This window comes from Terrapene carolina, unplaced genomic scaffold, assembly GCF_002925995.2.
Source record: "Terrapene carolina triunguis isolate 2854851 unplaced genomic scaffold, T_m_triunguis-2.0 Scaffold96, whole genome shotgun sequence".
In the NCBI taxonomy this organism is placed as follows: domain Eukaryota; kingdom Metazoa; phylum Chordata; order Testudines; family Emydidae; genus Terrapene; species Terrapene triunguis.
Window position 1 is genome coordinate 59427115 of NW_020664447.1, and position 27133 is coordinate 59454247.

The 27133-nt window shown below is 44.9% G+C and overlaps 2 protein-coding genes across 6 annotated transcripts in view; one reads left to right on the forward strand and one right to left on the reverse strand.

Moving 5' to 3' along the window:
• The first annotated feature begins 218 nt into the window (after positions 1 to 218).
• COQ6 (coenzyme Q6, monooxygenase) lies at positions 219 to 18138 on the forward strand. Of its 5 annotated transcripts, XM_024195952.3 has the most exons (12): positions 219 to 409; positions 3537 to 3671; positions 9353 to 9411; positions 10331 to 10454; positions 10954 to 11084; positions 11479 to 11586; positions 11688 to 11750; positions 12140 to 12247; positions 14086 to 14288; positions 15121 to 15236; positions 16483 to 16649; positions 17565 to 18138. In XM_024195952.3, exons 1-12 carry the CDS (start codon positions 226 to 228, stop codon positions 17592 to 17594), a joined length of 1428 nt encoding a protein of 475 aa, XP_024051720.1. In that variant the 5' UTR covers positions 219 to 225; the 3' UTR covers positions 17595 to 18138. The 5 variants fall into 5 exon arrangements, with proteins under 5 accessions (XP_024051720.1, XP_024051719.1, XP_024051722.1 ...); XM_024195951.3 differs by having other exon boundaries at positions 16483 to 18138; XM_024195953.3 differs by lacking the exon at positions 219 to 409 and adding an exon at positions 610 to 721 and having other exon boundaries at positions 16483 to 18138.
• Positions 18139 to 18233: 95 nt separating this feature from the next.
• ENTPD5 (ectonucleoside triphosphate diphosphohydrolase 5 (inactive)) overlaps positions 18234 to 27133 on the reverse strand; it is a 36951-nt gene continuing 28051 nt past the window's right edge. Inside the window, exons 13-14 of the mRNA XM_026651272.1 lie at positions 23781 to 23896; positions 18234 to 21272 (exon numbers count right to left, since the gene is read on the reverse strand). Coding sequence (XP_026507057.1) covers positions 21186 to 21272; positions 23781 to 23896 — 203 coding nt within the window. The 3' untranslated portion in view covers positions 18234 to 21185. The remainder of the gene's footprint in view (positions 21273 to 23780; positions 23897 to 27133) is intronic.

The window sequence follows — 27133 nt, forward strand, 5'->3', positions numbered from 1 at the left end:
GTCCAATTAGCGCTGTGGCCAGGCCTCTAAGCCCGCCCTCTCTGTCTTCGCTGCTTCAATAGCCAATGATCGCCTTTCCTACTGCCCGTCGACTGGGAGGACCTTTCCAGGAAGGAGTCGCCCTGCATGCGCCTCGGCTGTTGGCACACGCGTTGTCATGGCGCTTATTTTGTCACTTCCGTTTTGGGCGGTTGTTATGGTGCTGGGTCCGTCACTTCCGCAGTGATGGCGGTGTGGGTGTCCGCGGGTGGTTGTGGTCTCTTGTCGCCAATTAGGGGACGGCTCCGGGCCGGGTGGGCCGCGGTTCTGGCGTGGAGGGTCCCGTTGCGGGCCGCAGGCACCGGGCCGGTGTATGATGTGGTGGTGTCGGGCGGGGGGATGGTCGGGAGCGCTATGGCCGCGGCGCTGGGTAAGGCCTTGTCGCGCTCACCTGGGCTGGGGGTGGGTCGGTCCATCCTCTTTGCTGCGGGGTTAGAGCGTGTCCCGAGGAGTGGCCCTGCCGGGCCCCGGTTCTGACTGGCCGTGAATGTGACCAGAGAAGCCTCAGAGCCCGGCGGTGGTGGGTGGGCAGAAGAGGGGTTGGGGCAGAGGGAGGACAGTGACCTAGACTCCATCAAGCCCTGGGGCTCGATGGTGGATTGTGGTACCCGGGTTGAAACTCGTCCACACTCTGCTGGTAGCGTTGAAACGGTACAACGCTCCCCTCCACCTCTCAAAACGGGTATACGGCTATCCTTGGATAAAGATGTTTGTAGGGGTGTAACTTGTGTAAAGGGAGAAGGGAATTAACCTATATGGGGACTATAAGGGTATCCACCATAAGGGTTGTGCTGATCTACTGATGGGGGGCGGGGGGGAATCACACCCACAACTCTATACTGTGTGTAGACCAGGCCTAAAATGGAGTTGTCCCTAACTTAGTTAGGGCAGTCATTACACTTCCTATGGAAAAAGCTTTCATTGAGAAGTGGCAGTTTATTGTGGGCAAGGAAAGGAGAATCTGTTTTAAAGTATACAGCAGTAGTCTACACATCTGCACTTAGTTCTTTTTCATTCATTTAAAAAAAAGTCCAATATTTTAAGCCAATTCATTTCCTTAATTTTTGCTCTTAAATAAGTGACTACATTCCAGCTGGTAGCTGACTGTTTTCACTGGTCCTGTTTCTCTTCCTTTGTGTGTGTGTGTGTGTGAGAGAGAGATAATTGTGCTAGTTTTAATATCTGGAAGTAGGGCAAGTTGGGGTTCTGATTTGTACAAGTTGTGAATCATCTCACCTACCTGCTGCTAAAATGTCTTTTATTTAAAAATAAATAAATCCTTAACGTGTAGGTAAGATTGTAGGTGCTCAATGGTGTCATGTTCTCCCTCTGCCCTTCCAGAATATGAAAGTGTAACTTCCAAAACTCAAATGTCAGAAAATGTAGAGTCAAGCTTCCTTTTACCCCCATATCCACTGCAAGTATACTAAAGATATAGTAAGAAACAAAACACATAGTTTAGAAAATGCAGAGTTGGGGTAGCTCTTCCTGAGCAAACTCAGCTTCCATAAGGATGCCTAGAGGAGTTCAGAATATCAGTACTTTACCCGTTCCTAAGCCTTTTTGTCTTGTCTTGTTAACCAAACAACAGACATGACTTCCTGAAACACAGGTGCTACACAGGTTAATTGGGGTATATAAATAAGAGTCAATCAGAAATTAAGTGTGCACACAGTGGAAATGTCAGTTCTTATTAATGGATCATCTGTGCTACATAATTTCTAAACCAAGGTCTAATAATTTCAAATTTTAAGTTTTTAGACCTCTTCGGTACCATACACATGATCGCATCAAGGGAGATCAGTAGTATATTTCATGTGTTGTACTGCCATTTGTTTTTTCCCTATTGTAATGCTTTCAAGCACAGCTAATTCCTCAGCACTGAAAATTCTCATTTTTAGGGTGCTGTGTCTTGGGATCCCTTGATTAATTGATCATATATTTTCCCCACAAACTGCCCAGGCCCCTTGCCCATCGTACCAATTTACAAGCTAATCTGTCTTCCCTGTAGTGATGTCATGCAATAGCTATATGATTAAGAGTTTTTAGTGTTTGTGGTCCCACATTAAATCGATTTTTAAAGATGCATTAGATTATTTTCATTTTTTTTTTCTCCTTGCAACATCACAACAGGGTAACAGGGCAGAGTTAAAGTTGTTTGGATGCCTTAACTATACCTATTTTACCATAACAGATGGATGTCTTTTAAATGCAATTGTAACTTTGAATTTCCTGGGTTTATAATGCTTATTTGGAGCTAATTGCAGCACCTCTCTTGCAATCTTAACTTCATTTTAATATTGTGGGGTGGTTGTTTTTTTGGGTGTGGGGGAAATTTACTTAACTTTGTAAAAAAAAAATTATTAAAACATCATAAAGATCAAACAAGAAACCTAAAGAGAAACTTGCCTGTTATATTTCTAATGATTTTTATGATGCATATTAACCATTTTAAAAAAAACTTTTAAGGACAGATCCACTGGTACACCAAAGCCAGAGCAATGCAAAGCTTAATTTGAAATTTACTTATAGGTTCAAAGGGCTGTGTGAGACCCACCCTGTGTGAAGGGAGAGCCTAGGCCCCATGTCCAAATATCTCTGTGCCTTAAAGGCTCCCTTTACATCCCTGCCTCTTCCAAGTGGTAATTCAGTGTGCAGTGGAGCTGAGGCAGCAGTGTGCAGGGAGCCTTTCAAGAACTGATCCCCCAAAGCTAATATGCAGCCATGGAACTTTTAAAAAGCAGTAACAGTTGGGAAAAGTAACCTACCAATGAGAACTATTCTTGATAAGTGTCCACTCTCCTTCATACTACTGAGTCATTACAGCCACTAGAACTGTTGCATGCAAATTAGCTGTAGAGGAAGAGTAGTTATTGGGTGAGTTATTTTTAATGTCAGAGTGACCCCATTTATGGATTTCATGAGCCTAATTGTAGCCTATATAACCATAACAATTATATACACTAATAATTAATATCTTAGCTTAATTGCCACCTTATTTTTTCAAGTATAGCCTGTGCAAAAGGTTTCAAATAGTTTGAAGTGTCTGGGTTATTCCATCGTGAAGATCATTTGGGACAGAGAAAAGACTTACACAGATGCTAAATTTCTTAAAGAATTTGGTTCTTAATTAATTTTAAATCAGAAATTAACAGATTTACTTGTAAACTTTCAGAAAATGTGATCTGTACTCAACAAACTAAGTGCTGAAAGTCTGGGGAGGATACGCTGTAGTTTTTCATACAAAACAGGCTGAATCCTTGCTTTAATTGCAAAATGGCTCTTAAACCTTAACTGTGGAGTTGTGAACAGTGCCTCCATAGTATTAAATCTGTATTTACCTAGTTAGAAATCTGCATTATATATGCTTTTCCCTGTAGGGAATTTTATTTAAGTGTCTCATTGCAAGGTGCATGGGAGTTCTTGATTATATAAATAAATAAATAAATGCATGATTTTTTATTAAAAGTATCTTAATAAATGTTTGCCTGTTTCAGGACATGATGTCCACTTCAGTGAGAAGAAAATCCTGTTACTGGAAGCTGGTCCTAGGAAAGTGTCTCGCCGTTTGCCTGAGAGTTACAGTAACAGAGTCAGTTCCATCTCCCCTGGTTCAGCCACCCTTCTGAGCAGTGAGTACAGCTCTTCTTGTTCTTTCTGTATAACACTTTAATCTGAAACTGGAACTGGTTTTATTTTTGTGGGGCCCTTGAGAATTCTTCAGAGTGGGACTGTCGTTCTTAAACTGACTTGGCTGATTCCTACTCTCAGTTTCTTATGCCAAGCATTCTGAATTGAGGTGTCTAAATCAGGCTTTTCTAGGGTAGGGGCATGACTTCTTGTTCTGGAATCCTTGTTCATTTTGTATAGATCTTTGTGTGATTTCAGTACTAGTGAAAGGTCTTCAAGTGACAGCCCTAGAGTATTCTTTTCACAGAACAGATACAGCCTGGGTTGTGTGAAGGAATCTTCTTACACTGTTCCCTAGTCTATGTATTGCACCCCTGCCATGAAGGAATTGGTTCTGCAGCATAATTCAGTCTCCTGGGCCCATTCAGTCTTTGATTTCTCTGCTGAGAAGCCAGCAAGATGGACAGTTGGTGGTGGTGGTGGTGGTGGATTTTGAGATGTGAAGGCTTCTCCCCCCCCCCCCCCCCCCCGCCCCTTTCTTCTTGCTTTTCACAGCATCAATATTTAGGTAGGTGGGAAGATTTTGAGCTGGTTCACGCTCCCTAACCCTGCTGGCTTGAAGCCATACTACTTATTTGTAAACTAAGGGTATGTCTACACTAGAAACTTCAAGCGCTGTCGTGGGAATGCTCCTGCAGCAGCGCTTTGAAGTGCGAGTGTGGTCGGGCGCGAGTGCTGAGAGAGAGCTCTCAACAGTGTTCCTGGTAATCCGCCTCCACGAGGGGATTAGTTCCGAGTGCTGGGAGCGCGGCTCCCAGTGCTCAGAGCTTGTCTACACTAGCGCTTTAAAGCACTCAGACTTGTTGCGCTCAGGGGGGTGATTTTTCACACGCCTGAGCCAGCAAGTTAGAACACTATAAAATGTAAGTGTAGACAAGCCCTAAGTAGGGTTAGATCTGGTTAGGACTTGGATGTGTGAACAACCCAGGTGCTCCAGAAAGTGGTGTTGGTAATTTTATCTGTGTTGTTGCTGAACTAATGCCCCAGCCTGGAGCAGGGGCTCAGTGCTGCTGGAGTTACCATTATGAGACACAAAACTGAGATTCTGACCATTTATCCTATGGCACCCAGGCCAAGAGCAGGGATATCTCTGGGTCCTGTCCAAATTCCATCTCCGGTAATTCTGCTCTCCCTCTCTCGCCCTCTTTTCTACCACCTCTGACAATTTCATGGTGCCTTTCATCACAAAGGATCCCAAATAAGTCTGGTCAAAAAATTGTAAGTATTTTCCATAAACATTTTTGAATGAAACAAAAACTTTTTTGCAATTTTTTATGGAAATTTCCCCCTCTCCCCCCCCAATTCCAAAAAAACCAACCAAACAAAAAACTTTGACGGTTCCTCTCTTTCTTCTACTAGGAAAGGGAGGGACTAAAAATAACAAAAACCAAAAAGTATTGTATTAAAATGAAGCAACGTTTTTCAGTTTGTTTTGATCAGAAATTTTGAACTGTTGGACAATTTTCCAGAAAGCCATTTTTTCTTAAAACACACACACACAACCCCCCCCTCCCCCATATTGACACACAAAAATTCAACCAGCTCTAATCCCAAAACATTTAACAAACAGAAATGTCTTCACCCATCCCTGAAATAGCCATGTTTGAAATAGAAGGATGGACCTATTCAGCATTTGCAGAGCAACAGGATTGGGCCAAAAGAAATCTGATGAGGTTCAACAAGGACAAGTGTAGAGTCCTGCACTTAGGATGGAAGAATCCCATTCACTGTTACAGACTAGGATATGAGTCAACAGTGTGCCCTTGTTGCCAAGAAGGCTAACAGCATTTTGGGCTGTATAAGTAGGGGCATTGCCAGCAGATCGAGGGACATGATCATTTCCCTCTATTTGGCATTGGTGAGGCCTCATCTGGAGTACTGTGTCCAGTTTTGGGCCCCACACTACAAGAAGGATGTGGAAAAAGTGGAGAGAGTCCAGCGGAGGGCAGCAAAAATGATTAGGGGGCTGGAGCACATGATGTATGAGGAGAGGCTGAGGGAACTGGGATTATTTAGTCTGCAGAAGAGAAGAGTGAGGGGGAATTTGATAGCTGCTTTCAACTACCTGAAAGGGGGTTCCAAAGAGGGATGGATCTAGACTGTTCTCAGTGGTACCAGGTGACAGAACAAGGAGTAATGGTCTTAAGTTGCAGTGGGGGAGGTTTAGGTTGGATATTAGGAAAAACTTTTTCACTAGGTGCAGGGCTTTGGAGCTGTGCTCCGGCTCCGCTCCAGCTCCAGGCAAAATCCTGCAGCTCCACTGCTCCGGAGCTGCTCCGCGCTCCAGCTCCGGGCTCCGCTCCAAAGCCCTGACTAGGAGGGTGGTGAAGCACTGGAATGGGTTACCTAGGGAGGTGGTGGAATCTCCTTCCTTAGAGGTTTTTAAGGTCAGGCTTGACAAAGCCCTGGCTGGGATGATTTAGTTGGGGATTGGTCCTGCTTTGAGCAGGGGGTTGGACTAGGTGACGACCTGAGGTCCCTTCCAACCCGATATTCTATGATTCTATGAACTGTACACAATGGTTTAGGTTTAGAACTAAGAGAAGAATATGGTATGCAATTGAAACAAAAAATCCCTTCTTCTGAGTACGGCACTGTTCACTTTTCGACTTCACACTAGTTGGTTGAAGAATTTCTGACTCTTGCTGTCCTTCAGTTCTGGGGTCTGTAGCAGATAATCTCGGCAAAGCTTCCGTTATTTGTCATTTCTCATATCTAGGCTTGGGAAGCTGGTCAGTTGACCGGTTAAATAATGTATGTTGACCTCCTATTATTTGACCAGCGTCAAATATTCCAGCAAGAATGCCCTGATGAAGGTGGTGGCCTACCTTCTTGATTGCATCATGGTCCCAGTCTTTCATTTTTTAGAACTTAGTTTTGTTATGTTTCACATTTTTCTGAGTTAAAATAACTAAGTTAAGTAACTTGATTGTTGTAATTAGGTATAAGCTATCTAAGGCTAAGCCTATTGGAAATTCTTTTTGTTACTGTTCTAATAAATTAGTGTTTTAAAATATTTGACCATTTTTGACATTGATCAATTGACCAGTCAAATATTGTCAATTATTTTTGGACTGGTCAAGTGCCCAACCCATCTCCTATCTTTACCCAAAGGATTTCACCATTGCCTCCTTAGTTATCAGATTGCATATTACACCTTTGGAAACATGTGAGATGCAGTGGTATCCCTACCATTGATCTTCCTCCCATCTCTGATTCAGAGAATCATCCCAACAGCTTGTAATCATTTAATTTCTCGTTCACTCTTTGTTTGTTTATAGAGACAGTTAAGATGTTAATGCTCCTGTGCTTAATTTCATAGTATCTGTAATTTCACTTTCTGTAGCAGAACCTTCTCTCATGTCCTATTTGAACAGGGAATTTTTGAATGAAGTGAAAATTCTCTTCCCCACCCACTCCTGAATCTTTACCCTGAATGGTTTGTGTCCACTCTCACTTGGGGGATTCTCCTTGATGTTTTTCACTGGCCTTGTTACTTCATCATTCTCTGCACTGAATGTTGAACTTCTCAGCCCTCTGCTTCTATTCTCTAGAATGGCTTCTGAATTTTATTTCCTCCTTTCTATAGATGAAGAATCCCCTTTCCTCTCTAGATCATTTATACATTAAACACAAGTCATGCATTGAAACTAGTTAGGTTCAACATACAGGCTGATGAAGGTGGGATAACTCAAAGTTTGGGCTGGTGTGAAGTGGCCCCTAGAGTATGGACAAAATGACCTTGTCCATCTCTCATGTAATGCTTATATGATCAATCATTTGCTGAACAATGTTAATATGCTCAGCGCTATGACATAAAAAGGGTGACTGCACCAAGGAGCTTATGATTCGAAGTACAATGTGCAGATGAGCACTACCCTAGATGACCAGAGTTTGGGAAATCCAGTTTGAGTGGTGTGAAAGATTATTTTTTTCTGCTTCCTTTTGTTGGTGGCCATTTCACAGAATCACCATGTTCTGTGGAAGTATGTGGCTGAAGGGAGGCTGGCTGATGCTTGGGGGTGGGGAGGGAAGCATGGAGGAAGGGGCAGAAAGGAGAGTTTGAAAACGGTACAGAGGGATAGATTAGGAGAGAGGCTTTGGAGAAGCACAGGCAACCAGAGGAAATGGGGGCTGAGATATAAACCATGGGAGAGTCATGCAGAGTTTTGAAACAATATGTGGAAGGCAAGAGAAAAGCAAGCAGGTGTTCATATGATCAGGGTTGGGTGAGAAAGCTAGATTACATCAGGAGTTGCAGATACTGAAGTGAGAGACGATCAAGGCCTGGACAAGGATTTTAGGGAAAGAAAACGACATTTTATAGTAGTTGTGAAGGACAAACTGACAGGACTTGATGCTGGCTTGGGTAGGTGGCAGGAGGAAGAGTCTAATGCAGGGGTGGGCAAACTTTGTGGCCCGAGGGCCACATCTGGGAATAGAAATTGTATGGCAGGCCATGAATGCTCACAAAATTGGGGTTGGGGTGCGAGCTCTGTTTGGGCGTGTGGGCTCTGGGGTGGGGCCAGAAATGAGTTCAGGGTGCAGGAGGGGGCTCTGAGCTGGGGCTGGGGATGAGGAGTTTAGGGTGCAGGAGGGTGCTCCGGGCTGGGATTGAGGGGTTTGGAGTGTAGGAGGGGGATCAGGGCTGGGGCAGAGGGTTGGAGCGTGGGGGGAGGCTCAGGGGTACTGGCTTCGGGCGGCGTTTACCTCAAGCGACTCCTGAAAGCAGTGGCATTTATCTTCTCCAGCTCCTCATAGAGGTGCTGCCAGGTGGCTCTGTGTGCTGCCCTGTCTGCAGGCACCGCCCCTGCAGCTCCCATTAGCTGCGGTTCCCAGCCAATGGGAGCTGCAGGGGCGGCGCTTGGGGTGGATGCAGCTTGCAGAATGGAGCCCCCTCGCTGCCCGTACGTGTAGGAGCTGGAGGGGGGCCATGCTGCTGCTTCCAGGAGCCGTGTGGAGCAGCCCTCAACCCTGCGCCGCGGCTGGAGTGCCAGAGCGGGGCAAGCCCCAGACCCCACTCCCCAGTGGAGCTCGAGGGCCGGTTTAAAACAGCTGGCAGGCCGGATCCAGCCCGCGGGCCGTAGTTTGCCCACCCCTTGTCTAATGTGACACTGAAGTTGCAAGCCTGATTAACGGGAAGGATGGTTAAGTCTTCAGGGATAGAGGAGGAGAAGGGGAACTTATGGGCTGCTGAGAGAATCTGATGTGTGGCTACAGGCAGATCTGAACCCTGCATCCTAATGATGAAAAAAGTGTTTTAATCAGCTGTGTCCTTGAGCCTTTCCCTCCCTCCTGTGCCCCCAACTCAGAGCCTAAGTATATGTAGTGAGAGTTGACTTTATGCTACACTGAATTCCTGAAGTCAGGCCTTCACTGACCCCAGGCAGGTGGATCTTTCCTCCTGTCTTGCATCAGTATCAAGAGTGGTGTGAGAGCCTTATAAGAATCTAGACAGACCCAGCTCTGTATGCGGGTGGAGAAAGCAGTCTATGGCTAGGTTGGAAGAGTGTTATTCATTAGGGGATCGAGGGGAGAAAGAGAGGATCGTGAATCTGAGTCTCATTTTGGTCTCACTGTGACTGGTTTCTCTTCATGTTGTGGGTCCTTCTCTCTCCTTTAGGTTTTGGTGCCTGGGATCATGTCTGCAGCCTGCGATTCAAACCCTTCCGGCGGATGCAGGTGCCTGACTCACTGCCGTGAATGCAGTCTGTCTGTTTCTGCTAATGTAACTAGAATGCTCAGAAATATTTACCCCTAATGGCCCAAGATTTGTTTCCTCCCTGGAGAGGAACAGGGCACACTGACTAAGCCTGTTGTATTCTTGGTGTGTCAGTCTTCCTAGGATCAGAGGGGTAGCCATGTTCGTCTGTATCCACAAAAACGAGCAGTCTGGTGGCATCTTAAAGACTCACAGATTTATTTGGGCATAAGCTTTTGTGGGTAAAAACCCCATTTCTTCAGATGCATGGAGTGAAAATTAGAGATACAGGCATAAATATACTGGCACATGAAGAGAAGGGAGTTACCTTACAAGTGGAGAACAAGTGTTGACAAGGCCAATTCAGTCAGGGTGGATCTGGTCCACTCCAATAATTGATGAGGAGGTGTCAATACCAAGAGAGGGAAAATTGCTTTTGTAGTGAGCCAGTCACTCCCAGTCCCTATTCAAGCTCAAATTAATGTCTGATATCAGACATCAGGAATGGTAACATACAAAAGCCAGTAGGAGAACACTTCAATCTCCCTGGACATTCAGTAACAGATTTAAAAGTAGTCCTCCTTCAACAAAACCTTCAAAAACAGACTTCAAAGAGAAACTGCAGAGCTACAATTCATTTGCAAACTTAATACCATTAATTTGGGCTTGAATAGGGACTGGGAGTGGGAGTCTTCCTAGGAGACTTTCTCACCTTTCTTCGTCCTCCCTCAATCTCCTGACATTAGAGGCTGGAGGGATGATTCCTGATAGAAGTTCTAGAGATTGCCCATCACCTTTCCCTGTTAAGGGAGAGTTGTGAGCAGGTCCTGATGGAGCTGCACAATTCATGCTGAGTCTATGCAGTGTGATAATATTTTCTCTCTCTCTTCCCCCTAATAGGTATGGGATGCCTGTTCAGAAGCCATGATAATCTTTGATAAAAACAACTTAGAAGACATGGGTTATGTAGTGGAGAACAATGTCATTATGTCTGCTCTAACCAAACAGTTAGATGCAGTGTCAGGTAGGCGATGATTGCTTTCATTTTTTATTCACAGTGTGGGAGCTATCAGTGAGTTGCATTCAGCAGGGAGCTCTGGAACAGGGGAAGAGAGAGGGAGGAAATCCATTCAGCAGATAACTCGGAGGTTTATGGAGAAGAGTCAGTCCCCCTGGGTTAGGAAGAGATACTTGTTCTCGGTGGAACTGTATCTAAGCCTTCTATCCTAAGTCCTTTTCTAGACTTCACACATGCACTCACTGTGGTATCTTATGTTTTGTTGTGAAATGGCTTTAACTTCCCCCCAGCTCAGATATTTGAGAGGTGATCAGCCTCTGCAGTGATGGGGGCAATACAAGTGCCTAGATAGATTGCTTCCTTGTGCCCTAAGGGTGGGTGTCAATGGGGTCAGCTCTGAGAGTCATTGTGTTGCCTAGCTGTGCCTTGCCTTTTGCTCACTTTGTAACTTTCCTTCTCTCATGTCTGTATCATGCTGTGACCCTGCTATGTTGTGTTCCATCAGATCGGGTGGAGGTTCTCTACAGGAGCAGAGCAGTCGGGTATACCTGGCCCCTTACCTGTCATCTCTCTGACACAAGCCCTTGGGTCAAAATTGACTTAGCTGATGGACGCAGACTGGAGACCAAACTGCTGGTATCTAAACTTCCATTTTCTGTTGATCAGGCACTGTCTCTTGCCAAGTTCTTTCCAATGGATTTAGTTCTGATTTCATGTGTGGTGCTGCTCCATTAGTGGGGAGGGTTTGAGTGAGGTGAGCTGCTGACTGTGTCAGAGATACTAAGGGATAACGTCGGTAGCCTTCTTTGTGGCTAGCCGAAGAGGACTCTGCTGAATTAGAGTAGGGCTGAAGAGGCTGCCTCTTGTTGCAGTATTCTCATTTATTTAAAAGAAACCACATATCCAAGTGCAATGGGGAGGCCTTTGCTACTTTGTTGAGTTAGCTACTCACTGCAGATAACAAGGGCTGGAATACTGATTTTTTTCTGAAGCCATTGACGAGGTTTCCTTGTATCTCATCCCCTTACAGATTGGTGCAGATGGTCAGAACTCCATGGTCCGGAAAGCAGCTGGAATTCAGAACATCCACTATCAATATGATCAGTCAGCTGTGGTTGCTACTCTGCACTTGTCTGAGGTGAGATCCTGCAAGTTCCTGAGCTGCAGTGTCTGTGCAGGTTAAGTAGGTGATGCTAGATCAGCAGTTCTCATCAGTCCTCATGTTTCTTCATGTTATAGGCCACAGACAACAATGTAGCATGGCAGAGATTCCTCCCTTCAGGGCCAATTGCTCTTCTCCCGGTAAGACAGTGACTTTTGACTCACCCATCTTTAACTCTTTGGTCCGTTTATTTCTAATCACCTTTCTTCTACCTTTCAGTGCCTAGTTACATTGCTTCTATCTTGCCTCAAGACTTTTCCTTCTTTCTATAACTCTTGACCTATCACTGTTGTCTGTAGTTGTTTTTCCCCTTCTAATTCTTATTTATTTTCCTATTTCCCGCCTGTTGGCTTTTTTGGGTCTGGAGCCCCTTGCACATATTGGTTCTGGGATGGGTGGAATGAAGGCCCTGGTCCGAATTAGAGTGTGGGTGGGGCCTGGACCCTTTCCTGGATTGGCATGTGGGGAAGCCTTGCACAGATTATTTTTCTGTCTCTTGATACTGACTCTTATGGTTCTCTTGGGTCAGCTCTCTGAAACTGCCAGCTCTTTGGTTTGGTCCACATCTCATGAACATGCATCACAGCTTCTTAGTATGGATGAAGAAAGCTTTGTGGACACCATCAACTCTGCCTTTGTGAGTATCATCATTTCATGAGGATGCAGAGCTGACTTTGTTGCTGTGATAAGAGATAAGATAGACTGCTGTAAATTAAAGAATGGTGGCCATTTTGGCCCCTGTTTACTCCATCCTATTATACAAAAAGTACTCAGTGAAATTAAGATGGCAACTTTAAAATGAGTAAAGGGTAATATTTATTAATGGAACATATAACTAACCTGTGAAACTTGCTGCTGCAGGATACTATTGAAGCAAACTTTTTAATAAGGTTCAAAAAACATCAGATGCCTGTCTAAATAAGAATCACTTCTTCAGTGACACTAGCAAGAGTAAAATAAGGAATGTCTAGCCTCCTCCTTCGTTGTAATTACCAGGATTTCAGGGTGGGAAGAAATGTCCCTCTCATGGGATACCACTACAGGGAAGTGCAATATGGAAGACTTTCGTCTTCCTGTGATGAATCTGGAATTGACCGCTGTTGTTCTGACATGTATGGACCTAACATAATTAATGTATTATGGAAGTTGCAGTAAGTTGACTTGGAAGAAAAGTATGCTAGTGTGTGCTGAAAAACATCACATGGGTAGGTCTGATCTGGTCCTCATTTTAAAAGCTGAACAGGTTGAGCCTGGTTAGTTCTTGAATTGGAGGCCTCTGAAGAGAAAGGTATATATGTTCCTTGTGTCGTGCACAGCAGCTCCTCTTCAGTCTCCTACAGAATCTCACCCTGTAATTCTAGACACACTTCCTTCCCTACCATTTTTTCTGCATATATTTATATAAAAATAAGCCAAACAAAATTTGTATGCAAAACCTGTGAGTGCATTTTTAAGTGCAGTTGTGCTTTGAGATGGCACTTCCTTTGACTATCCTAACTCATGCACTTCCAAGGCTCCAACAACTCTTAGTCAATGCAGGAATTCCTCGGAGGCCCAGCAAACCTACTACTTTTCACTTCCAGTTTATTTTCCACAAAGTCTAACTTGCCCTTTAATAAAGAATTCTTCATTTTAGTCTTGTGTTCATTCACCGTATGCTCTGACTTGTGACTCTTCTGTCATTCAGATCTGGTTAATTTGCATTAAGGTAGCTTTTGGCTTTGAATCTCTTTTTTATTTGTTGATTATTAGTACATATCTTATCTTGCTCAAATAGAATGGTATAGGCTCTCTCTTCTGCCTGCTATAATCAATACTTGTGAACTTGCATGGATACTAACCAGGCTGTATAATTAGTAGATAAAGTGTCTGATTTAAATGCACGAGCAGTAACTTGAAAGCCTATTAGGATTTTACTTTTACTAGAGTTCTATTCACTTTTCCATTAGTGCAGTTACAAGCTGACATTCTTAACACTTTAAGTCAATCAAAAAAGTCTCACTAAAACATTAAAAAAAAACCCTGAAATGGGATATCTTCACATGGGAGCTTTATTAAAACACCCCTCAGAGAGAGGGTCACCCTTTGTGACTGAAGTTAGATTAGCACTGGAGATAGTGATGGAGAGTGAATTACTTTTCAAAACGATAGGAGGGGCAGACTCTCCTCCTCTAAGATGGTCTCCTCCTAGGCCGTAATGAGGATGGTTTTGTTTGCTGAGTGGTTAGAATTGTGTATTTGGGTACTTTTGTTCATTTATGCATCAGTCTGGTATTTATTAGGCCATGTTGCTTTTGGGTGTTAGTAAAGGCAGTATGTGCTCTTTGGGACGGGGAATCATGTCATCCCTTGTGCTTGTTCAGTGCCTAGTATGTTGTGGGCACTACACAAAACAAAGTGTTTGTAATTTTGTTGGGACATCCAGAAGCCTTGGGGTTTGGGGCACCATATAAATCAGTCTTTATTGTTATTCAGTGGAGCAACCTACACCACTCGGACTTTATTGATACTGCTGGATCCGTGTTCCGATCTGCTATTTCTCTCCTGATGCCATCAGGCACTGCAGCCCGCCAGCTGCCCCCAAGCATCGCCAGAGTGGAGCCAAAGAGCCGAGCTGTGTTTCCTCTTGGAATGGGCCATGCCACAGAATATGTCCGGCACCGGATGGCACTTATTGGGTAAATTGCTTATTCAGGGCTGCAGGTGCCATGGTTGTTTTTATGGGAAAACAGGCCATTTCTGGTTCCATAAAGTGTATGTTTGGGGAACGAAGTGAAGCGCACCTGGCACAGCAGGGGTGTGGATTATTCAGGGAGGGTGATAGTTGTGGTGCCAGACATGTTCCTCTCCCCAGTTAACAGGTGGAGCAAGTGGATTACATCTGGAGCCATGGAGTGGAGAGGTTCTTCAAGGAAAAAGGCAGGCAGAGTATGTGTAGCACAGTGTGGGGAGGTATTGGAGGTCAGATACTTGTTAAATAAGGTGTGTGTGTGTGTATATATAGTGGACATGGAGTGCTATAAGGAGGGGCTTATTAGAGAGAGGAACTGAAGTGTCTGCTACACCAGCAGTTCTCAACCAGAGGTCCCGGGCCCCCTGGGAAGCCACGAGCAGGTTTCAGGGGGTCCACCAAAATAAACCAGAGAGCAGGGCCAGCATTAGACTCACTGGGGCCCAGGGCAGAAAGCTGAATTTCGGGCACCACTGCCTGGGGCTGAAGCAGAAGCCTGAGCAACTTAGCTTCGCAGGGCCCCCTGTGGTGTGGGACCCTGGGCAATTGCTCTGCTTGCTACACCATGATGCCAGCCCTAGCTTTTAATCTACTGAAAAACAGTTGTTGTGGCACAGGTGGGCCATGGAATTTTTATAGCATGTTGGCGGGGGCCTCAGAAAAAGGTTGAGAATCTCTGTGCTACACTCAGGGGGCAGGGACTTAGTGGGTAAGGAAAACATGGACTGTCTCTGCTCTCCTCTGGTTAGGATATGAGATGCTCTCTGCTCTGCCCTTAGGGATGCAGCACACAGAGTCCATCCACTAGCAGGACAAGGTGTAAATATGGGCTTTGGAGATATTGCATGCTTGACACATCACCTCAGCACAGCGGCCTTCAATGGGAAGGATCTGGGTAAGGATACATAATCATAAGGAATAATCTATGGTAATAATTTGAATATCCCCTTCTCCAAGTCTCCCAGCATATCTGAACTTCTTTCTTTTACATAGTGAGCTCTTCAGGGCAAGGATTGACTCCGTTTGTTTCCTGTACACCTCTGGGCACATTGGTGTCTCATAAAATGAATAATGTATCAGCATATTTATAAACTGGGATTAGCTGGAGTGTCCAAACTTCATCTGTGGACCAATCAGAGAGTGATGCTTCTGGATGCATTTCCCTTCCCAAAACCCATGTTGTGTTGCCTAGTTTATAGAATGTTCCATTCTGCTGGCCCCTGGTGTAAGGAAATGTGGGAATAAGAGCTGCTGAAGGGAACAAGGAACACTTGGATCTTGCTACTTGCTGAATAGCACCTTTTTAAGATGAATCTAGAGCAGGGGAGGGCAAATTACGGGCCACGGGCTGGATCCGGCCCATCCGGGCTTTCAGTCCGACCCGTGGGATAGCCAGCCCCGTGGTGAAGCAGGGCTAAGGCAGGCTCCCAGCCTGCCCTGGCCCCGCGCTGCTCCCGGAAGTGTATGGCACCACATCCCTGGGGGACGGTGGGGGCAGTGGGCTCCGCGTGCTGCCCTTGCATGCAGGCACTGCCCCCCACAGCTCCTATTGGCCGGGAATGGGGAACTGCGGCCAATGGGAGCTTCGGGGGTGGTACCCGCGGGCAAGGGCAGCACGTGGCAGAGCCGCCTGCCACACCCCACCCCCAGGAGCCACTGCTGGACATACTGGCCACTTTTGGGAGCGGTGCGGAGCCAGGGCAGGCAGGGATCCTGCCTTAGCCCTGGTGTGCGCTGCTGCCACCCCAGAGCCGCTTAACGTAAGCGATGCTGAGCCGCACCCCGAATCCCTCCTGCACTCCAACCCCTTGCCCTGAGCCCCCTGCCGCACCCTACCCCCATACCCTGAGCCCCCTCCCGCACTCTGCAACCCAACCCCTTGCCCTAAGCCCCTTCTTGCACACTGTACCCTCTCCCACGCTCCCTCCCGCACCCCAACCCCCTGCCCCAGCCCTACATTCATGGCCCTGCATGCAATTTCCCCACCCAGATGTAGCCCTCGGGCCAAAAATTTTGCCCATCCCTGATCTAGAGAGTGCAGAGATCGTTGGTGTGTGTGTGTTTTGGGTGCCTGTGGAGCTCATTATGTTAGTGGCATGAGCAGTTGGGACTGCAATTTAATTCTCTCCTCTCTTTTCCAGGCTCCATAAAGCACCTCTTACAGTTTGAGACAGAACGTCAGAGGCATAACCTCTCTTTAATGGCTGCCATCGACGTGTTAAAGAGACTCTACTCCACAAGTGTCGCTCCCTTTGTGCTGTTGAGGACATGGGGATTACAAACAACAAATGCTTTGTCTCCAGTCAAAGTAAGAGGCACCGTTAGGACACTACAAACTAACTTGTGATGATACAGTGAGCTGAGTCACTAGCAGATTCAGCAGGAATGACATGCTGTGTTCAAATGGCATGTGAATGAGGCAGTCCAAAGATGGCTTGAGTGGTCTTCACTTCTGTGCCATTTGTTAATGATTCTACCTTGGCTACAGTGTGGGTCTCTTCCTATAGCCCAGAGAGGGCTACCTGAAGAGAAGTGGCAGTAACAGTGTTATCCCTAAAGATTCATTATTATTATTTTTTTTCCTGAGGCCCAGATGCCAGTGTGACCCACTTCCTCATAGCCAGATGACCTGACCTAGTTGCAGTGCTTTTATGGTGAGCCATCTCTTAGGCAAACCACCTATCATCAGCACAGCTCCCTCTAATCCAGCAACCCTCACTTTGAGTTTCTCAGTTTTTGATTTGTTTGACCCTGACTGTATGTAACTCCTTGAGATATGTTGCAGATGGTCAGAAGCCGACTATTCTGAACAGCACTCACTTAGGAATGAGCAGTCTCCCAAGGCTCAGTGGCTGCCAGTGGAGAGTAATGTGCAGTGTTCTGCACGAATGCTTTGACTACCTTGAAAATGCTTTTATCTGACCAGAAAGGAGATAGGGGCTTTTCATTTGTTTTTTCTCTTTCTAGCAACAAGTGGAGTGGGTCAGCCCTCGGTGCTGGGCTGCTCAGGAAGGACAGTAAAGTGCTCCACTTGTCTTCCCTGTGTCTGCTGGAAAATTAGGCCATGTTGAATCCCTCTGCCTTCCTTTCCTTAGACAAGAAGAGAGATGGTATCCAGTGGGGTAGAGGGAAGGAGGATGCAGCAGCTTTCTCTGCTTTGTTTCTAAATATTTGTGTCTCACTGGTTCACAAGTGACTCATTTTTTCCCCTTTCCCTCTCTAGGAGCAGATTATGTCCTTTGCCAGTAAGTAAGTTCTCCATGTGTCTAGAGCTGCAGTTCACCAGTGACTGCTGGGAACCTGAGATCTTTAACCCTGTGAGGACTATATCATGTCTGGTTTGGAAACATGTATTTAAATAGTATCTTTGAAGAATAACAATAAAAACAGGAATGAATTTTTTTTTTTTACAACCTATGCTCATCTTTGCTCTGCCCTCCTTTGAGGACCAACTCCTGTCCTGTGGCACCAGTAGTTTCAGCCACTGAATCATCTTTGCTATGTGCTTTCATATAGAAGTGGTCCTTTTAGCCTAAGGTTGAAGAGGCAGTAAATGTACTGTTTTCCCTACACCTTGCTGCACTGTGGTGCTCTCCCTCTGGGTTGTCAGCCTCCAGCTGCTGAAGCAAGATCTGGTGCCAGAGGTGAGTGTGGTTTGCAGCAGGGAAGCCAATTCAAGGTAAGACTGGCTCTGTAAGCCTGAGCCTGTCTCCTCGTCCCCAAACAACCCCCTCTTGGGAGGGCCAAGGGGTGTCTAATGGAGGGCCCTTCTCAGGAAACTGGCTAGTCTTGAGAATTGTGGGTGCCATCCCATTTCTTTGGTAGTGAGAAGTAACAGTGAGATCTAGAAAGGAGGAAAACTTCATCACCAAGGTTTGAATCCAAGCACATGTTGTTAAAAATAGCTTTTTAATTACTAAAATAGGCATTTGAGTGGCCTTGTCTTAATGTTCCAAACACCAGGCTCCTGCATTAGACAATTAATTACTTAATGCTGTAATACAATGTGAGCACTGGATTTATATTTTATAGCAGTGCTATCATGTACATTTAACTAATATCAGGAATTAACATTACAAAGGGGACTTAAATGTGAGGTTGTGACTGAAAGCAAACTCTCTCAGGCTATGCCTGCACTGCAAGCGAGGGGTGTGACTCCCCTGCTCGTATATGCATACTCATACTAGCTGTCATTGAGCTAGCGGGAGTATAAATAGCAATGTAGCAGTGATAGCATGGGTAGCGACAACGGAAGCCCAGCTGAGCCATGCCAAGAACATACCCACTGGTTTTAGGCGGGTTTGTACTCTGCCCATCTCTGCTATTTATACACTTGCTAGCTCAACGGGAACCAACACGAGTATGTATACATGAGCAGGGGAATCACCCCTAGCTCACAATACAGACATAGCCCTAAGCTCTACAGTCATTTCTGTTAGAATCAATGTCCTCTATCCAGGCACTTTCTCCTCTCCAGCAATAATGCAGATCAGGACCCTTATCTTACAAGGCTACTTTGTGCTTATTAATAAATAATCTCATTGCACTAGGGTAGGTATGGGGATTTGAAGAAGCAGGTGAAGTCCCCAACTCACCTCTGGGATAATTCAGATGATAATTTAGGATTCTATCCTGCAGTTTTTGTGCAAGTTGAGAATTTTGTGCAAGGACTGCACAATTGGGCCCTTGTTCAACAGCAGCAATGCTTCAGTTTACAAACTGTACAACTAAAAGATCAAGGCCCTGAGCCTGCCAGACTTAATGCAACTTTGGTACAGAGAAAGCAGATGCTCCCAACGGAGTCTGTAGTGCCTGAACTTGATACTAAGAACACAAAGAAAACTTATTCTGAACTGTACTTGTGCTATTCTCTTGTCTACCTCCCTCCCCCAAACACGATCAGTCCTTTCTCCAAGTTCTCCCAAGGGCTTGAACATATGGAGATGGTGGTAGGTCTTCTGTTGCCCTTGTCTCACTCCCTCCCCTTGTCTTCCAGCTCTAGATGCAGCTGGCTTCATTCCTGCTGCCAAGGTCAGATCTAGAACAAGCAGCAGGCTACATGTCACAGCAAGGGCTCAGATTAATGGGTGGCTAAAATAGCTAGTTCTCAGATGTCATCTAGCCATGCTATTGGTCACTTCATCCAATCTTGTAGTCAGTGAAAATTCCAAGACAGAAAAAAAGTTTGCTAAAAGCAAGGTTTATAAGTAGTAGATGACTGCACTTCCCTAGTAATGTGTGCATAGGCAGCACTGCCATGACCTCTGGCAAATAATACAGAACAGTCATTTCTGCATGAGGATGTGGTGGTGAAGGCTTCTTACATTCCCTGTATAACACAGGCCAGTTTTGAGGTATTTTACACTATAGAGGGACTGGCCTGTTTTATTGGGAAGTTGCAGGGGAATTTCTCAGGTCATTATGGGAGCTTTGCCTCACCTCAGGTGGAAAAGAAGGGGCAGGCAGTTTAGCATGAGAGGGAAAAGACTGCCCCCAACAGGCTGTGCTGAAGAAGCAAGCTGGCACTATGGGCCATCTCGTGAGAGCACTTTTTACTTCCAAATGTAAACCCCGCTTTTGCTTCCACATAACCATTCAGGCTATGAGAGATTAAAATTGCCACTTCTGAAACATACCATTGGACAACCAAGTACTGTTATGCCAGAGTGCCTGGGTTGGGGGAGAGGAGGAAATACTGAGAAGCTACAACCCCCTCCTTGAGTGCCCTGTTTCTACAGACCAACTGTATAAGATATTAAAAAAGACACATTCTCTACCCCAGTGCAGTGACTTGCCAGGAGTCTTGTACTAAGAGTATGGCTGTATAAAATAGAGGTTGTAGGGGCCAGCCACACTCCCCTCCCCCCCAGTAGCTTAGGTTTGTGTGTTATGGGCCCAACCCTGCAACATTATTATTATAGTTCCTGCTCTCATTGACTTAGAGTTCAGTGGGTTAAAACACAAACCCTAAGGGGGGAAATGAAGGATCTGTCCGATTCTAATTTGAACATGAACCAAGTTACTTCCACTCCCATTTTCCTTTCCCTTTCACCTCACGTAAGTGAAAAATGATCTGTTCTTGTCTCACCATAGCTCCTTAACCAGCATCCTCTGACCAGAGAATTGATTTTTGGTTCCATGCTGGTTCTACCTTACTCAGTATTGCTTAGCATGAGACTGGTCAGAGGGGGAGAACAGGGAGGGAGAGGCCCAGGCTTCCAAACCAAGACAGCCAACCTAACCCCTTCTGCTAAAACCCTTCCCTCATCTCTGCCCAAGAAACACTTGCTTTGGAACTGGCCAATCCTGAAAGGGTAAAAGCCCTCAGTATTAAGCAGTCTAAGGGCTAACACATTGAAAACTGAGGTTTACAACACGTTGGGGATTTCACTCTGTGTTGAATGCATGTGTTGTCATGTTTGAATATTTATATTTTTTAAAATTCTCAGGGCCAAACTTCAGTTCTACATGTAAAAATTATCAAGCATCAGCCACAAAAGGTCTGCAGTTTGCCAGGGCATGACAAGCACTCTGAACTGCTGGTAACACGGGGCATCTATGAATTCATTCACTGAACCTGTGTCTGGGTTGCTTATAAGTATAATCAGCTTCATTGGCTTTCAGGAGGCAGATTTTGTATCAATTACCGCAATTAAGTTATTTAGAAACCATACTGTGGCTGCTCTCATTGCAGCTGGGAACTGCCTAGTCCTTGAGGAATTGATTCCATGGCTTCGATCCATGTTTTGCTGAAGGACTGACTCCTGCTGAGCTATGCAGTTGGAAATTTGAACTTGCCCTCTCTTCCTTCTGGAAAGGCCAATGTTCTGCAGGGGGTGCTGGCTCAGTGGGAGAGCCCCAGAGACTGCAGCAGGTGAAAGGTGGCACCCAAGGCCCAGCTTGTCTCTATGTTGTTCACTTTCTTTGTTAACTATGAAGAAACAAAAAGAAATCAGTCAGTTGCAGCATTTCTCCCAGACCTATACAGCTGACACCATAGACAAAGAGCGAGCTGATGGGTAGATGCACAGAATGGCAACAACCTGAAAGAGCTTCACTCGGTACTCTGCAAAGGAAAACACAATGGATATTGCCTGGAGGCAGCAACCTGAACTGGTAGTGTCCATGAACATGTTTTATGGAATCAGATGGATTTTAAAAGAACGAATACTAACAATAGTCTCTCTCCTTTGAGTCCAGTTGCAACAACTTGGCATGGGGATAGGGGACTGCTTGGGCAGCATAGATTCCTGCTTTCTATTAGGTATTGTACTCAGCTGTAGCCCACTGTACAATCCGGACCAGTGTCCTTTTCAGTTCTTTAACTCTGTCTCCCTCTGCACTTCCCAATACCACTCCTCACTGTCCTGCCTTCTCCTTGCTAGCCCCTATTGGTCTCTGGCCTAACAATCATATTGAAGGCAAGAAATTAAGAAACAAGTGATTTTGGGGAAAAAAGTAAATACACTGAGGAAGCAAAGTGAACAGTCTCAGCCTGCTCTCCACCGTAAGGAATCCTCCCCAACCTCAGACTGCCTCCCCACAGACCTGCCTAAAATCCTCCCATAGCAACAAGGTGCTAAGTGTTCTCCACCTGGGATCTAGCCAGCTACATGAGGGGGGAAGAGCTAAGCAGAGATTGGCACTGTGAAGAATAATAAAGCCCACAGAACCTCCCTCCACAGACAGACCGACCTTGGGCCACAGAGAAAAAAAATGGGATAAACACAGGAATTCTTATATTTTCTTATTTCCTGTTTCATAATTGGTAAGAACAATAGTGACCCCTGAACTGGACTTTTCTAAGGAGCTGGATTAACCTTCATAGCGCTTAGGTTCAAGAGATTATACACATGGAAACTGCACATCATGAGGCGGGCTGGGGTCACATGTCCTAGATGGATGGAGGAACCAAGTGCTTCATGGGGGAGGGAAGATGGTGGGGAAGAGGTTGGGTGGGAGGGAGTTAGCAGCTGGTGAGAATGTAAACCTGCTGCTGCCAAATTTCTCTTCTGCTTCTGCTGCTGTCCAACACTATCTCACCCCAAGCCTTTAATTTCCTTCCATATCAAATCCAATCTTGTTTCAGTCAAGGCTCTGCCCACATCTTATCTCCTGCTTCTTTTTCACATCCACTCGGTGTGCACATCTACTTCCCTTCTCACCCTGTGAATCCTTTTTCCACAAATACCTCTGTGCCTTCTCCCATGCTGCTCCCTCTTCTGGGAACAGCCTCCTTGATCCTGTTCCCCATGCACCCTCCCTTCCTCCTCTTTTACATCCCCCTACAGCCACCTTTTCTTACATTTCTTCCACCTGAACCCTCCCTCCTACACCAACCTAAATAAAAACATGTCCACTATGAAACAAGCAGCCTCATCACTTTATTAGAGGTAAATTTTATTCTTACTTGCTTATTGTCATCTCTCTCTCTAGCAAGACCTGTCCGATCATCTGTACTGGAAAGGTTTGGGGGGCAGCAATTATTCTTTGCACAGTGCCACACACACACCTACAGCCCTATGTACAAATGTCAGATAATAGCACCCAGGGTGTGGCTGAGAACTGGAAGGTAGGGAGTTGGGAAGAGTTTGAATGCAAACGTGGCCAGAAAGAGAGGGAAGTAGCTGTTCAAAAATAAGAAAGTCAGCTAGGCCTACACGTCCAGTTTAGATGGTGGAAGGAAGGTCAGGAGGGGCTCTGCAAATGGGCATTTGTTCGGAGAGTTTGTAGGGTGGTAGAAGAGGGCTGGGAAACTGCAAGGTGTATTGTGCTACTTAGGAGGGAAGAGCAGCTGCCAACAAGTGTCTCAGTGCAAATGACTAAGGACATATAAAAGGCAGGCACAGCCACAGGAACTTAAGGGTCCAGAGCAGAGAAAAGCCAAGAGCCTTTGGCTCATATGTACATTAGATACATTCCCTTCCCTATGTGACTAGCAGCACCCAAGTTAATTCAAAGTGGGAGAATTTCTCAAGTCTAATTTTATTTTCATCACTGATGCCGTCGAGTCCTCAGAGCTTCCATGTTGGGGTTGCACACACTGCAGAGGAAAGTTTTTGTTCATATCTATTTACACTGAATACATTTTTTAAAAATCAGGAAATTAGTTCTAATTTTAGGTTTTGAAAACTTCTTGTATTATTATTATTTTAAACAAAATCTAAATGTTGTGTCAAGTTTGAGTTGAGAAGATCACCAGGAAATGACAAACTTCTGGAAGTGTCTATTGCTTAATTCTAGGTCACCATAACCAACAGGCCAGTGGCTATATTCAATCCCTTGCCAAAGCAGTGAATCTATGAAATGCATTCCGTCTCATCCCACCACTGTGTATGTAGAAGGAAGAGGTGAGACTCCATGAGCCAGAATGTTAATGCATCTTCTTCACTCAAGATACAGGAAAGCCAGTACTAGGTCCTTGCAATGCTTCTCTCACCTGTAAGAGTGTGTTATCCCCAAATCCAAAGCCTTCTTTTAGTAAGGCAGTGATGTAACTGAGATCCATACAGAGGAAAGGGCTGGCGGAGGTGTACCTGTCCATGTTATCACACACTAGAGGGAAGAGAGAGAGAGAAAAAAAGGGCTCAGAAGGGTATTCATTAGTAGAACACTTGACTAAACAGCACATATAATCAGAGCCCAGGGCACAGGTGCTGAGCACAAGCCCTTTGCTTCCAAGTACAGGGAATCAGAGTCTACACAGCTGTTCTTTAAAGCCAGGGATTAGCACATTAGTATTTTATGTTCAACGTACTTCTCCTGTTTCCTTTGGACACCATTATGAACACCTCTTAACACAGCAAGATCATTCACACAGCTCTAGTGAAGGCTGAGTCAGCTTTTGATGAACGTTAAAGCTAGAAGTGAGCTCTTAGGTTACCTACTCTTTCATCAAAGGACACACTATCCCAAATCCTTCCTTGTCTAGTCATCTCACCTGGAATCCCCCCAATGACTTAGATTCCACCATCTCCCTTGACAGCTCATTTCTTAACTCAATTTTTCCCTTGTGATTTTAGGTTGTTACTAAGCGCTAGCCCACACTGAGGCCTCGAGATTGATCCTTCCACCCTTTCCTTTTAGCTAATTCCTCACAGGTCCAATAGCTGGGAGAAAGTTACGCTGCATCTGTAATGGGCGCATTCACTTCTCTTAGCTGTAAGGATATTACAGACCACCAGCCAGGCCCACAGGTTATATACGAACCTAGGCAAGCAGACAAGCACTGCTTGCTGTAGCAGAAAAATAACCACTGCTACCTCGGAGTTCAAATCCAAGGAACAGCCTTTTTTCAGCCTAGGTACAGAATGCCACCCTCCAGCGATCAGCTAGGATGTAACAGGCCAATATGTTGGCTGCATGTACACAAACAAAGGCCACAGCTTAAGTCTTAGTACACTCTTTTTATACCCAAGGGGACTCCCTACTTTTATCAATACCCCCCCCTTGTGATTCATTATATAATAATATTTATGACCAAATATGAAATTCCACATTATACACTAGACTATAGAACATGTTTATCTATTTATTAACAGTAACAAACCTACTAATCTTATTATTTGTCAGGGATTTTCCTTGTTTACTCTGATTGTGTTTGGCAGGTCACAATGCTGTCTTCTTTGTCTTGTACCCAAATCAGGGACATTCAAGGGCATTCCACAAAACTGAACAACAGGATATTTAGTAAGCCAGAAAGGCTTTGTTTGCACTCCTTCCCAAAAGGGTTATTCAAAGGTCTTATTGATCACACCAAACTAGGCCAACAATTATATTGCTTATATACTGCTAGCCAATGTATGTTCCATTAAATGTACTTAGGCCCTTACCATCTTACATGCAGTAAGTTCACCGCATCTCTTTCACTTCCTTACATTGGCCTCCTTATACACGTCTCATTTCCACCTTATAAGCACCTTGGGGTGCTTATAAATCACCATAAAATTCATAAAAATTCTCTTTGGACTGAAACTTGGTCACAAGGTCAGAGCCCATGACTTTCCTTTTAAAAAAAACAAATTCATAATAAATGCTCATGGTTTTTTTGATACAAGTTGTGAAAGTTTTCCACCCGTACGGATGGGCACAACTCAGAAACGACATAGTCACAACTGAAGACTTGCCATCCCTCCCTCCATATGGTGGACTTGGATATTTTAGGGTTAAAAGGTCACAAGGTGGACAGAAAGGCTACTTAACCACACAGCTGTAGTTCTTCAAGCTGAGTTCCTGTATGGATGTAGGCTCTGGGTCCGTATGCAAGTTTGGAACCTTCTAACCAGCAGAGCCTGTTGGGGCTATAGCCTCCTCAACACCACGTACAAGCCCCAGGATATAAAAGGGGCTATATGTGGCCCCTACTACCACTTAAGTTCTTCTGCTAAATCAAGATTCTATGGCAAAGACGAAGAAGACTGGGAAGTGTGAATCCCATACAGGCCAACATCTCACAGAGCTACTGTTCCGGGTAAATAACTGTTCTTCCTCCTCTCAAGCAAGAATTGACTGTGTGGTCCACCACTACAGGGAATTGAGATGTAGATGCAGCGTCACAGACGTGAGCAAGAGAAGCATTAATTAAATAAAGACTCTAGGATTGTTCTTGTGGAGCATCAGATCTAAAAGCCAAATAAACAGAGTACTGCTGCATAGAGCAGTGACCAGAACTCCAAGACACAGCTTTATATATCTCTGTGATGGCAAATGTCAGAGACATGCAATCAAAATATTAGCCCTATATTAATATGGTTTAAAATCCTGATGCAGTCACATCCTCAAGGCCATAACATGTTTGCCTACACATTCTAATCTATTTAGATAAATCCAAGTGTCAAACAGCCTGCCCTCAGGTTTATCCCAACAGGGTACAAACAGTCTAGGAATTTTACATATGAAATTACTGTTTGATCCAATTCCCAATTGAAGTCAATGGAAGTCATGTAGTTGACTTCAGTGAGTGCTGGATCAGGTCCTTACTCATGTCTCAAGAGCTCAAGACTCTCTGAACATCTATGGTTACATTTTCAAAATCTCTAAAGTGACTTAGGAGCCTAAGACCATTTTCAAAAGCACCTAAGTCACTCAGGAGCTTAAGTTTAATTGAAAATAAAATGATCTAGGCTCCTAATTCACTTGGGGGGTTGAAATTTTTACCCCAAACCATGTAATTTAGCCTCTCGGTCACCAATGTGATTTGGGGAGGATTATGGATAATTAATAGATGGATTAAAGTGGCAATCAGAGCCCATTTTAGTTAAAAATTCTGTGTGTGGGCACAGAAACACCTTATTCTTACGGAACAGCATACATGGGGGTGATCAGCCAGCAGGTCTTGGATCTCACTCTTTGGGCTAATGTCGCTCTCAGGAACACCATATTCAATGATGGATAGAGCAATGAACAATGTGACAACTCAAACTGCACTGCCATTAGCTTTGTGAACACCAAGTTCAAGTCTCAAGATGGTGATTCATAAACAGATGAAAACACATGAATCAGGCCCTTCAAATATTTTTTCATAATAGGATGTGAAAACTAGATGATCGACTCGTAGAAGGGTGAAAAGCAGAAGTGGCTTCCAGGTAAACTTTAACAGAATTCAAAGAGAGTCCAGGTTGTTTGAGATATAACGAGTTCAAAAGCGATGGGATGCTGGACTAACAAGGATCAGCACTCTGCTAAGCTCAGACATGAAGCCCAGAAGTCCTTCTTGATTTTAGTACAGCAGATCCACTTCCTGCCACAATGACCCTTATGAATGAAACACACTCCCTGAACTGTAAGGCCAGT